Genomic DNA, 14,550 nt, shown 5'->3' with positions numbered 1-14,550 from the left:
AAATTGTTGATTTGGAGACCATTTGAGTCAGACGATTCAGATCTAGACATGGCAAATTTTGAAGACATGGCAAATATTCGGATCAGATTTTTAGAACTTAAATCAGGAATCTTACTGAAAAAAGACATGGCAAATTTCCGATTTCCGTGACTATTCATACAAAAAAGAGACCACCTCAAGTATATATATGAATTGAGGTTCAACAAAAAAAAAAGTATATTGATTGAGAACAAGTCAATAGAGAGTAGAGGCTATTTCATGATTTGAGAAACTCACTTGAACAAAGTAATAAATACATAGTTTTCAGATGTGATTTTAACATTAAATAGATGTGAAGACTAATAAACATCATATCTGAAGAGTGATTAGAAAAACAATCACCCTTAAACAAAATTTAGCTGGATGAACCCCTCCAGAATTTCTTGGTGGCAACAAGAATCTTATCCCTACTACTGGACTCCGGCTCAGCCTCGTGTACCGTGGTCGTCCACCTAATTCCACCGGCAATCTGACCCACTCTCTCTATCACTTCAGGCGAATCTCTAACAACCACGGTTCCTTCCGGACGCAATATCCTATCTATCTCCACCATCAAATCAACCAGACTACACCTGCCACACAACCAACAATAGTTAGTGTCACCAAATTTCTATTGTTTCTTACATGAAAATAAGATTGTTTTATTCGCATTTTAACTCAATGTAATTATATCAAATATTGTAGGCCGAAGACCGAGAAGCGATTTGATCAATTAAATAATATCAGAAAATATCGAGAGGAGATTTTTAATATCACAATTTTAAATGGAATGTAACTGCTTTCGTAAAAAAAAAGTAAAAAGTGTCCAAGTTTTATGATATATAAAGAATATAGGTTATGGTAAAACTGCAATTATTCATTATCTAAGGCATTTCTAATTAAAAAAGAACAAATAATTTGCAGTTTTAGGTTTTATGAAAAAAAGTAAAAAACAAACTTTATTGCACTATGTGCTGTGACTTATAAGTTACGAAAAGATATATACCCTCTAAGTTATCGTACATTTAAGTAAGAACTTTTCCTTTCCTAATTAAACTGTTTTTCCTAGTTGTACTGTTGAAATGCAGTGAAGTGTATGATGCTAGTCCCAAATACCCGTGGCCGTTCATCAATTTATCATTTATGGGTGTTCAGTTTCCCTTATTCCAAAATATTAGTGATGGACAGGAGCCTCGTGTGACGTGAAAGAATTTACTATTGAAGTTAAACAGCAGAAATGCAGAGAATAAAAAATAAGCAAAACAGACTCGAGTACCTGTTCTTGTCCGAAGCATGATGTTTTATCAGTGAGTCAATGCCAGCAACATGTATGAAATCATAAGTTCGGGGATAAGTCGAGAAAGGCTCACACCTGAAACCACAAGAGAAGTTACCATTACAATCAAAGTTAGAATCCACACAAAAGACCATATTCTAGTTTCTTTCTACATGAAAGATGCATCATAAGTTAGAAACTGGTGTAGCCTGGTAAAAGGTAAAACATAGGTTTGAAGTCAGAAGGCATTTCTTCCATTACCAAACTAAGGCCGCCTCCAATTATTTAAAACATCATAATTTGGTCACGAGCATGTGAAAATACACAATAGTCCTGTACTTCAGGTTTCATCTTTCACAACATATGTGGTGATTTATATGGAAAAAAAACTGATAATATTAGATCGAAATGGAAGTTGGCAAAGAAGGTTAATGGTTAAAAACATATAAATTAACATGCTAATATATGCTAATGATTAAAGAAGAAAACAGCAAAATTGCAAGAAGAAACCTACCAATCATGGTAGACTCCGATGAGACCTCTGTCGTAAATAACACCAAGCGTTAATGGCTTTCGAGCTGGAACAACATTCATTACCCATACAGGATCTGACAAGAGTGCTGATGCAAAGCCCCCGAAAAATGCATTCATATCCATGACATTTCGTACAGCAGCAGTTCCAAGCTTCAGGTTGAGTGACTTGTAATATGCAACTCTTCTTTGCCAACGGCGAGTATCGGCTTCAAACACATTAATCCCATTTTTCAATAGTTTAGCCCTTGAAGGTGGCTTTGTTAGACGCTCCGGCCAATTTGGAATTGTCCCAACAGAATATTCTCCATTAGAAGAAGGTATCTTACTGATACAGTTCTTCAACTTGGTATACCTGCAAAGTAAACTTCAGATATATATTCTAGGTCTATTTGGGGTCTCAGCTTGCCTAAAATTATTAAAGCAACCCCATGGTCGAAGAATAAACCACAGCAACCCAAGGGAGCTGTTTGATCACTACGCAGTTAAAATTCTTTTTAGAAGCCTTAGATCCAATATACTCATGTTTCATATCCATTATTTATTAATCAAAGACTTAAAATATTGATTACTAGGAAAAAAAAAAAGCCAAATTGTATGAGTTGTCTCGATACAAGTTATCAACAAAAAATATTTTTAAAATAGATCTTTTCTTCCGATTCAAAAGATGATAAGCTAACAGGACTGGCCAGTCTGGTGATTGTGGAGGATAAGGGTGATGATTTTTTTTAATAAGGATAGGATGGAGATACTAATGAAGAAGCAAGAACTCTTATAGTCTTATGTTAGCAAATCATAATGTTTTTCCTTAAAGAGAAACAATTTAACTCAACGACAATCATTTTTTTAGGCCAAGTAAATGAAATCGAGAAAATTTTACCATGCAGAACTTGGGTCATCTGTTTCACTGCATAGCTCAAGGCCAAATTCATTCTGGTTGGGAAAACATGAATCTGCTGAAGGTTTTTTCCAGATGACTGTGTTTCCGTCAACAACGATCAACTCATAACACAAAGCTCTCGCCACAGCCTGCAGATCAGCCCATTCCTTGTCCTGTTTAGGCCACTGTACTGGGGGACCAGAAACAACAAAGTAACCCCCTGGTCGAAGCAACCGATCAACTTCAACAAAGTACGTCGCATCTGAAATGGGAAATTCATGATTAGACAAAGTACAGGACTAAGAGGAATGTTAAATCTGTAAAACATGTTGACCACTATCTAGCATGGACATTTGTGCAATCAGAATCCAAAACCAATACAGGATGTCAGAAATGGGTAGGGAAGGACTGAAACAGCCACAGGCATACTTCCATACACATACATCTCTTGTCTCGGTTATTGTAAATTTAGATCATTGATTTTTTACTTTTGGAGAAAAAATTGTTGCATATACGAAGGTTAATATAGGCTGTATGTTATGGTCCTACAACAATTGTTTTCGAGTACAGAGAAGTGCATTCAAATCCTCATACTTTGACAAGAGTGACCGGATACTGCACGAGTGTTCGAGTGTTCGAGTGTTCGAGCATCAAACAGGCCAAAAGGTGACCCCTCTTGATATGTGTGGCCTCATTTTTACAATCTTTAGTTCAACAAGGAAAAGGAAAGTCAACATTTAGAGATGGATAACTCACTGTAGGCAGTATATGGAATCAAACATCGAGAGCAATGAACTAGGTCAAGGGAGTATGCAGGAAGCGGCAAGCGTCTAGTTCCAAGCATTGCGACTAAAGCAGGTATTCCCCTTTCTAAGGCAAACTGTATCTGTGCCTTATGAGAATCTCTTGGAGCAAACGAAAGAGTTAAAATATCTTCCTTCAGCATGTAGGCCCCAAAGCTTGCAACCTGCAACAAATTTAAGTGAATGTTCACCAATACACGAAAAGGAACACAATTCCAAGGTAAAATAAAGCATCCTAGATATAAGATTCATACCCCGCATCCCATATCCAAAGCTGTCCTCAGCACTCCACCACTTATAGGGATGTACTGTCCAAGTCTTTCAATATATGATATGGCTCCATCAGGGAACATGGTACCACCCCCTGGGAAAGTGAAGTATGGACCATCTTTCTTCATCCAGCCTTGGTGCCCCTTCCTGTCAGCAATTTTATTGTGAGGCACGTTTTCATGCCAGATCTGCACGAAAGAAGTAAAACTTTAGATACTAACACTCGCATACATACATAAACATATCTCAAATGTAGCCTAAAACTTTAGAAAGAAACATATTTTGTTCAGTGGAGAGATAATTATAATTTACAGAAAGAGCAGAAATAGTATGCAAATCACAAAGATATTTTATCTCATTATGATGAGGATGGCGAGATGGTTTACTAAAGAGCTTACAAAATCATACTTTGGGTAGTTTCATTGGGCCCCTCATGTAGGCATACAATTTGGAGATGAAATATAAAACAGGAAGATTCTAGTGTTCTAGAAGGCATGTGTGTGTTTCTCTCGGTGAATCTCTTTTACGTTTAATTATTATCAACTTATCTCTCTAGATTTATTGCAGGTTTTGGTTATTTACTATCAGTTCCACTCTAAAAGTTTTTTCTAAGGTGGAAATTAAACAATATCTCAAAAGTTGAACTTTACTCGCTTCCTATTTCAATCAAAACATTGTGTGCACCGATATCTAGCTATGTGTCATTATAGTGAAACGTATACAAACAGAAAATGTAAGTGAAATTTTATGTCTATATTGTCCAAAATGGAAATATTTTGGTCACTTCAATTGAAATTTGTTGATATTCAGTACCATGCATCAAACTATAGACATTGTAATAATTTGGTTCTTAACAACGAATATGAACATCACAAAATCAGATTTATCATATATAAAGCTGAAAGTTTTAGAAAGGGAAGTGATATATATATCTACATATATATGACGAGATGCATGAGAAGGTCGCTATTAGTTAACTGGGTCTTCTTCATCTAGAACCAGCTTGATACAAGACTTAACTACCCCAACCATCACGGTAAAAGGTATCGAGCATGTAGACTACTACACTGTCTCTCTTAAATAAGCTTTTCAGCAGAAGAATGATGTAAACATGTACAACGAAGCTTCAGCAAAGTTCTACATTTAATTCTTATTAAGAAATTTGTAATTTAATGGAAAACTTAATAAGCAAATATCTCCAAACTATTAGCAATTTCATAAAACAAATGAAATACATAAAACATAAATGAAAACCAATTAGGAATCTCCAACTGATTTGGGATTGAGTGGCGTGTATGCTTCTTACAGACTGTGAAACTCGGCGCCACTAACCAAACATGCCATGCTGCACAAACAGGCTAGTTGGCACGACATACTGGAAAGACCCGAGTAAATTTATGTTACATTATGTGCCTTGTCATTTATATGGTTTTTCAATTTTCAGGTTTGAATGTTTTTTCTGTTTCCTTTCTTCCCCTACTTGATTCAACTATCAACAAACTAACCGAAAAAAAAAACTAGCCTTCGTAAACAAAGACCCACCATTATTTTTCTCACTAAAAGTTGTCAAGTCATACATTATTAGTAGATTTGAAATCATATCGGATTGCAGATGTTTACGGTGGTGACGTGCCAAATAGGTCGAGCAAGCAAAATGTGCACATGCTTCGCACATTTAATCATGTAACATTTCACATTGCCGATTTAGTGCAATGCCGTGTAGTTTCCAAGCTGAGAATGCACAACATGAATCTCTAATAGAAATTTGATGTAATTACTGAAAGCTAATTCTTTATTAATCTATTTCGCCCATCCACCGACAACACATAATAGATCTAAATCTGTGAATCTGTGATTTCTCATTACTTCAAACAATTTATTTCGAAATGTTCTTTTCTTGCAATAGATTGCTGAATAAACTAATCAAACCCCCATTAATACCTTAAGAGTATATTTAATTAGAAAAGGATTCTCCTTCTATGATGTAATTGTCTTAAACTAATTCATAATTTTTATCAAGAATTGTCAAAATAGAATACTTATGTTCTTGGATCCTAAATCTAGTGAGAGAGAGATGATGATGATGATGATGATGGTGTACCTTTTGCAAGCTATCAGGCCAGTGAACAGGAATCTTGTAGCCATTAGGAGGAGGGATCAAGCAAAGTGGAGATTCTTCAGGTAAAGGACAATGACGTTCCCTGTAAAAGTTCATATCACGGCTAAGCTGACTATTCCTCCTTGGATCCTCACAAGGCATATGATCGACGGCGTCTGCCGGACAAGCATCAATAGAGGAATGACCGGATTCTACCAAAGCCAATAATTTGTGTCTCTCCTTAGGATCAGATGTAGTAGATAGTACAAGACTCTGACGACCAGATGCGGCGAGAGAATCACCAAGTGGTGTAAAGACTAAGACGAAGAAGACGAAAACTGTAGCGAAGAGTGCAGCAGTGACTAGATCTAGAAGTCTCCATTGTCTAGGGTTTCGTTTAGAGAAAGGGAGGTTCAATTGTCCCATTGATGGAGCTGGAAGTGGGAGAAGATCAGTTCAGATCCACATTGAAATTGAGAGGGAGAGAGTGTGTGTGTGTGAATGACAGTGGTAATATTTTCAGAGATTCCTCCGTCAGTCACACCAATGCCATACTTCACGGTGAGTGAAAAATGAAAAATTGATTGTGAGTGGGTTTGGCCGGTGGGGTCCTTCAATACACTCAATACTTCGGTATAGCATTTTTTTTCTCTTATCATATGAGAAATGTCAATAGTTCAACAAAAAAAAAAAAAAAAAAACAAAAAAAAAAAAAAACACTCTCAACAAAAAAAACAAAGAGAGAAATGTCAAATATTTGACAACATAGAAAATCACGAAATTGAGCACAAATTAAACTTTTTTGAATAAAAATCTAAAAAAAAAAAATCAATTCAAATATTTGTATTTTATTGGGTTAAAATCCAATGTTTTTACGCAAAACGTAGGTAAGGTGTTGTAAATTAAAAAAAATTAAAAAAATTATTTGGCTCTCTAATTTGTGACCAGCTTCTTTTTTGGTCCCTTGTTTTTCATAAATTTAAAATTGATTTCTTTTTTGTAATTCCGTCTAGTTTGTGTTAGATTCAATATATCTCTCCCAAAAATACACTTACGTGGATCAACGGGACTACTCCTTTTCAAGGTTGTCAAATTAACCACCACTAATCATTTCTTTTTCATTTCCAAGAAATAAAACTTTATTTTTTTTCGTCTCCCTTGTGGCCTTCAAAATGAGATGAAGAGATAGGTTTCTGCTTCTTGGAATTGAAAAAGAAATAATTAATGGTGGTTGATTTGACAACCTTGAAAAGGAGAAGTAGTCACGGCGATCCACGCAAAGGTATTTTTGCGAGAGAAATATTGACACGGAGTTAGAAAAAAGGGAGTAAATTTTAAATTTACGAAAAATATGAGGTAAAAAAGGAAATTGGTCACAAACTAGGGAGTCAAAAAGAAAATATCTTTTAATAAAATACTTATGGAGTTGAAGACTAAAAAAGTGACTGATCCTTTTTTCACTAGAACAAAAAACCCATCGAGACTTTTGACCAAATTCCCATAGAAGAATCACTCGCTAAATGTTTGGTAATCTGCAAAATATTTTGCAAACTGTGACTTTGCTAAAATTTTCATTTTAATTGAAATTTTTATATTCTGGTACATAAATAAAATATATTAATTTTTTTTTTCTCTTGGTGAAATAAAAATATTAATATCAAAAATTGACATAACTAAGATTTTATTTCAAAATTCAAATATTAATTCATGTTATTTATTGTTACTAGGTTTCCACCGCGCCCGCTCTTGGCTAACGGCGTTGTGGTGAATCACATATCAGTCTTACGGGTAAGGTGTTTACAACATTATTAGGGTGCATGTACTATTTTTCTATATTCACGTTGTCTCACGTCACATTGGGTCGAGCTTACAGGCGAACGTTTATGTACAGTGGTGCTCATTCTCACACCATGTTGGGTCATGCGTTTACCTTTGATCCAAAATTAGTACGTGATTTCATTCGATCCACTACATGATTTCAAATGACAAGTACTCGCGTGACTGAACATGCTGTGAGAATGAGTACCACTCTCCATAAATGTCCGCTTGTAAGCTCAACCCAATGTGACGTGATACAACGTGAACATAGATACATAGCACACTCACTCTAAGAATGCTGTAAACACCTTACCATAAGACCGATATATGATTTACCACTACGACGTTAGCCAAGAGGATCTACCGCGCCCGTATGGTGCGGTGGAAATCTAGTTTTCATATATACATCGTAAAAGAATACATTGAAAAATTATAATGAAGCTAAAAGAGAAAACCAAAATTTTATCTGCCAACCACAATATTTTTGAACTTCCAAATTTTAGCCAAAGAGATTTGGTTGCGAATGTTATTTTTTGAGTTCTATCCTATTTACCGAGATTAATATAAATTAGTAGAAAACTTATTAGAATATCATAGAATACTTAAAATTTAAACTACTTAAAGATGAAAGAGAATCTAAGGTGGAAGCTGAAAAACACAATTTTTTTTTAACTTTAAGAAAAAAACCAAAAGAAATCGAAAATCCATTCTGCAAGGCATTTCAACACATTAAGCTCTCAAACAAAATTTAGGTGTTGTTTGTTTTTTTATTTTTTCAGATCTGAAATCTAAATTGGACTTCAATTCAGATTTCAGATGTTTGTTTTCAAATTTAAGAAAATCTGAAAATTGGTCTGAATTTGGCCAAGGTCTGAAATGGCTGAAAAAGAGCCAACATTTTTCAGATTCAAAACAAGTCTGAAAAATAGGTTCAATTGCTGAAATACGACAAATGACGTTTATGCCCCTTGTATTTTAGAAATTTACATCCCAACATTAAACACCACCACCACCCGCAACGCCGGCAAAATCAGCACCCCCACCGGCAAAATCAGCAACACCACCACTAACAAAACTACCCCAAACCACACCACGACCACCACACACCACAACCGCACACTGCCTACCACCATCACCATCTTCTGAAGACCATGACCCCATACTAATGGAACAACAAACAGAATCCCCTTCATTTCCAATCGAGTCACCACAATCATCTCTTTCAGTTCTCTTCTTTGAACATGATTCTAGATGTGGTTCACCGATGATAATGGGGTAAGTAGGATTTAATGAAAAACCCTAGTTCTTGATCGATTTGGTGTTGGGAAAAGTAGTTATCATCTTCATCTTACGAGGGTTCAACTTTCAAACCCTAGTCTGAGTAGAAAGAGAGAGTGAGTCAGAGAGAGAGAATAAGAAGAAGAATAAGAGATAGAGATGAACTTTCTCTCACTAGGATTCCTCCCTCTGATTTATACTTGTGTAGTGGAAAATTAATGAGTTCATCGTAGAGAGGGAGATCCGGCGAAAGCTTTCCAGAGATAGAGCTCCCGCGAGATATTTCCATCGGTAGAGAGAGAGAGAGGGAGGATGATGTCTGAACTTCTTGAGAAGAGAAAGAATATAATGTTAGGGGTTCTAACATTTTATTTAGATAGGCTTAGGGTCTGTTTGGTGAAATAAATTAATGAGGGCTATTATAGTCAAAATAGTAATTCAGATTTCATCATTCAGATTTAAAAACAAACACCTAATTTTTAAATATATTCAGATTTTTCAGATTCAGCAAATTCAGATTCAGACTTGTATAAAAAAACAAACACAACCTTAGTAAACTATAACTGAAAATAAAAAATATAGAAACCAAAGTAAGACAACTGACCAAAGATTCATTCGCATTGAGAGAAAATAACCCATGAAACACTATAAAATTGGATCCAATCTTCTTGCTAGCAAAATAATCAAATCTGAAAAGTATATGGGTGGGTACATAAAATAGTTCAAATTCTAATTGAACTACCGTTATCAACTTAAATCAAATCATAATGCCAGAAAGAATGTAGAATCCTAGGCCATGGATGAGGAGGAATATCTGAACAATAGCAAGGAGTGGTTGTTATGGTCAATTTTGCTTCAACCCAACATTGGTCAATTTTGCTTTGCAGTAAAAGTGATAAGTTCCTGGTAAGACATAGAAAGATTTAGATAATCAAATTATAAGATATAAAAATCCTATAAGAACCCAAAGACAAAAGAGAGAGGGAGATTGTATACCTCAAGCTCGAGCGAATTAAACTATTGCGTTCTTTGACTTTAGAGTTCAGGAAACTTGAATAAACAATGCAAAAACTATAATGATAGGTCAATCCTTCAACTCTATAAGATCAACATGCTTTCTATGTCGTTTAAGAGTTTCATATTTTGGGGGGATCAAAGAAGAAGAGAAGAAGTGACAGAGAAAACTAATATTTTGGTTCCACACAATACATCAAGTTAGTTTAAGAAGACAATACAACGAAATTGAAATCAGACATTTTATTATTCCAACTAATGGTTTGGTTCTCTAAAAAAAAAAACTAATGGTTTGGTTTAAAAATATATACCACTAAGAATGGTTGGTCTAAAAAGATTGAAGTTAAAATTTGTAACATAAATCAGCGAGACAAAACAAAAACCTTTAGGAGAAGTACAATAACATGTCAACTCTTAATTTCATCAAACTCATTACCTTTAACTCTGCAACTGAACAATAAAACATGACCCACTATGGATAACAAAAAATGTATTTCCTGGAAAGCGAAGAAGAAGATTATCATAAAAGTAAATCAATGAAAGCAAGAAACAAAGAGACACTGAAACTTGAAAAAACTGAAACCGATAGAAACTCAAACTAAGACAGAAAGTACTGAAAGAAATGAAAAATCAAGACTGCACAATTAAGCCTAAACCAACAAAAACTTCACCATCACTTTGATGCATACACAATGTGGAAAGGTACTTGAAAATAATTTCCATCGAGTATCATTTCAGACCAAAATCAGATTTTAAGAGGACCCCAAGAACCCTTTCTTCCACATAAAAGTTCTTAATTCAATAACGTATGCCAGTTCAACTGCAAATTAGTCCACCATTGGCTGCCATGGTTGAACTTCAAGAACGTTTGGGTTTATGACTTGTAAAACCTGAATGAAATATTCCGAGTTGAACATGAGTTCAAACACAAAAATTGAACTAAAATAATCAAAATAACATTAACCAATTCAGTCAAGCATTTCTTCAAACACCTAGTGAACAAGATGTGAATAACATTTGCAACCGAATTTTAGCCAAAGATATTAACACTCACAACCAAAGAATTAACATATGATAATAATCAATTCAATCAATTATTTCCTTAAACATATTTCTTTAAACATATAACATAACCACAGTTTGGTTCACAACCAAATAAGCATGTAACATTAGCCTATGAGATGGTTATTCACTTAAGGAAACAAATAGTTAAATTTCAAATCCACATACAACCACTTCGTCGGCTTTCCCATACCCAAATCCAGCCTCATCATTAAGCATCTTTTGTTCGCAAACGACTGCATCATCTTCGGCCAGAACACCCTGGAGAATATTTTCAACTTGAAACAGATTCTTAAAACCTTCAGCGCTGCTTCTGGCCAAATGATCAACTATGTGAAATCCACCATCTTCTTCTCTAAAAGCACCCACCCTAAGTTCAAAAGAATGATTATTCGTAACCTGAAGGTTCATCAATCCTCCTCCCTCGACAAATATCTGGGCACCCATGTCTTCATTGGTGCAAAAAAAGCAGTCTTTCTCATCTCTCCTGGTGCAAATCCAGAATAAGTTTTCCAAATGGCAGACTAACCTCTTCTCGCAAGCTGACCGCTCCATTGTAATCTCAACAATTGCAGCGGTCGTTCTTCGATACCAAATGCAATGTTTTGCCATTCTGAAAGGCATAAGCAACCGCATTGAGGTCATTCAACGGTCCTTCTAGTGGGGAAAAACCAAATTTATTCATACCATTAACTGGTTTACCATCTGCCTCCCTTGTAAGTTAGGCGGACTGGGCTTCCGGCTCCCCGCCCTAGACAACCAGACTTTCCTTAGTAAACTAGTCTGGCGCATTCTCAAGAACCTTGAGACTCCTAGGGTTAAAATCCTCAAAGGCAAATATTTCCCCAAGGAGTTAAAGCTTTCTTCTTCTAAATCTTCCCATTCTTGGCTCTTAAGTCTATTGTTAAGCAGTTGAATAAAGTGTCGAGCCTAATTTTTTGGGATGTCAATAAATGGACTGATATTAACATCTGGCATGATTACTGGATCCCAGACCCCCCTATTAGAAACATCAAATAATAGCCCGTTAACGTAAGTTGAACAACTCATAAATAATAACGAGTGGAATATGAATATTATAACTCAATGTTTTGACAATGATATATGCAACGCTATCTTAAGCATAACCTTACAGGCACATAAGGAAGATACAGTCAGATGGACATTAACCAAATCAGGTAACTTTACCATCAACTCTATGTATCATAATCTGAGAATTAACAGTTATATGTAAGAAACGATGAAATGGAGGTTCATCTGGACCATAACCACAACTCCGAGAATCAAACTATTTCTTTGGAAATGTTGTATGAACAGTTTACTAGTCAGGGACAAATTTGGCAAATTTATTGGTAACATATATAATTGTCCATACTGTGATAACATAATAACGATCACTCATTTTTATTACACTGTAGTCCTGCTCGACCTATTTGGTTTCGTTTTAACCTTATGGCAAGCAATATGACTAGCATCAAAGAATGGATCCTCTAATGGAAAAATCTAGATGCGGAATTAGTTAGTAGCTATGCCAAGATTCTATGGTTTATATGGAAGGCAAGATGTGAAAAATGCGTTTCGTCACAGGAACAAACCCCCATGCATGTTATCAATAAAACCAATGGCACAACAACCAACACACACACACACACCCAATTACCCAATCCAGTTGAGGCAACCCAGTCGAAAGGGATGTCGCCAGAAGCTCCGTAAATCAAAATCAATGTGGATGGATCTTTCACCTCGCTCTCTGATCCAGCAGGCATTGGATGTATTATGTTTGATGACAAAGCGGAATTTATAGAACCCTAGCCAACACCACCAGAGGTCAGAATTCAAAAGAATGTGAATGTTGAGCAATTCTTTGTGTTATGCAATGGGCTATGGATTTGAATATTCAACATATCCATATTGAGATTGATAATCAAAACCTTATCAGATATCTTCACAATAGTAGCACGTCTATCCAATGACAATCCGGTAAACATATGGACAATATCCTAAGCCCAAAAGACAAGTTCGAAAGAATTATCTTCTCGTATAAATTTGGTCGGAGTGTTTAGAGAGAGAGAGAGACGAGAGAATTAATTTTTTTTATTTTTTTAGAGAGAGAGAGAGAACAGAGAAAAATAAAAAAGTTTGAAGGTCGCCGACCGGAAATTTGGCCGGCCGACGACCTTCGCCGGTGAAGATGATGATGTGGCTTGATAGATGATGTGGCGTGATAAATGATGTGGCAGAAAAAGGTGATGAGATGGAGGATCTGGGTATTTTTGATAAAGTTGGGGGCTAGGCAGGAAACTGGTCACAAAGTTGAGGGCTATTTGGGAAATAACTCATATTTTAATTCAAATATAATGATAAATTACAAATTGGAACAAAATAATATAATGACAGTTTAGTAATAAAAATTGGGTCAAACGAAATGCTCCTAGTTGTTGACTAGTACAAATTAACTAGAATAAAATGCCATAACCTTGAATCGTAAATTCAGGTGAGATCTAAGGAGTTCGTATGATCTCTCCAAATGTTTCATTTACCTCTTTCACATCATTGTCAGTCTCTCTCTCCTAGTTTACTTTTTTTCTCCTGCAAATCAAACGACTGGTTCTCTGACCTCTATTCACTTTGTAACACCCCAAATCCAGATTTCCACGTCGGCCGCCATGAAAACCTAAACTTAGCATTTCTCCGCAGAACAGTAAACATATACGATATACTCATCAAGGAGACAAATAGTATCGAACATGAAGCTCAAAAAGTAACAATAAATCAAACTAATGAAACTTTACCAAGTTTCTCAAAACTCACAGGATGTCTCTAAATCATCGACACAAATGTCGGACAAGATAAAACATAAATAACACCAAGTGTTTAGGAGATACGACTCCAAATAACTACCTAAAGAAAGAAAGGAAACCACTAAAGAAACTCCTCCAAGGCTAACTATGACTCAAGCAGGTGGCACTTCCCGATTTCCTTGTCCTGAAAAAATAAAAGGTTGGGTCAGACCCCAACAAGTAGATTTCGAAACCTCTAAATTCTCAATAGACAGTTTCAAGAGCTACCAAAACAAATAGACAACCACATATCATGTAAAGATGTCCACGTATAGTATCCGAGTTGTGACCATTAGAAATAAAGTGTACCACATATGTAACAAACAACAAAAAACGACATGACGAGTTGGTGTCCACCTTATGTAAGAGTGTGGTCCACAAGGTCATCCATTGTGTTAGCGCCGACCCCATACGCTCCATACCTATATCACATCCGGTAGAGAGGGTCGAACCAACCACAAAACTCTTACAACCCTTCACCAACTCCATCACGTCACACATACATAATATCTCACCATTTGTAATAAACAACCATAAGCAATATGATAAGTTGGTATCCACGTTGTATGAGAGTGTGGTCCACAAGGTCATCCATTGTGTTAGCGCCGACCCCATACGCTCCATACCTATATCACATCCGGTAGAGAGGGTCGAACCAACCA

At 35.8% G+C, this 14,550-nt stretch overlaps 1 protein-coding gene across 1 annotated transcript; it reads right to left on the bottom strand.

Moving 5' to 3' along the window:
- Positions 1–259: 259 nt before the first annotated feature.
- QUA3 (S-adenosyl-L-methionine-dependent methyltransferases superfamily protein) lies at positions 260–6,611 on the bottom strand. Its single transcript, XM_086638149.1, has 7 exons — positions 5,880–6,611; positions 3,763–3,966; positions 3,462–3,672; positions 2,706–2,967; positions 1,809–2,180; positions 1,295–1,390; positions 260–611 (listed from the first exon to the last, which is right to left on the bottom strand). The coding sequence occupies exons 1-7, from the start codon at positions 6,300–6,302 to the stop codon at positions 395–397; spliced, it is 1,785 nt and encodes a 594-aa protein (XP_086494275.1). The 5' UTR covers positions 6,303–6,611; the 3' UTR covers positions 260–394.
- Between the last annotated feature and the right edge of the window lie 7,939 nt (positions 6,612–14,550).

This window comes from Eschscholzia californica, unplaced genomic scaffold (assembly GCF_041429995.1).
Source record: "Eschscholzia californica isolate CP2 unplaced genomic scaffold, dmEscCali1.0.p SCAF_4, whole genome shotgun sequence".
In the NCBI taxonomy this organism is placed as follows: domain Eukaryota; kingdom Viridiplantae; phylum Streptophyta; class Magnoliopsida; order Ranunculales; family Papaveraceae; genus Eschscholzia; species Eschscholzia californica.
The sequence above is the reverse complement of the archived record's forward strand: the minus strand, read 5'-3'. Positions and strand labels throughout refer to the sequence as shown.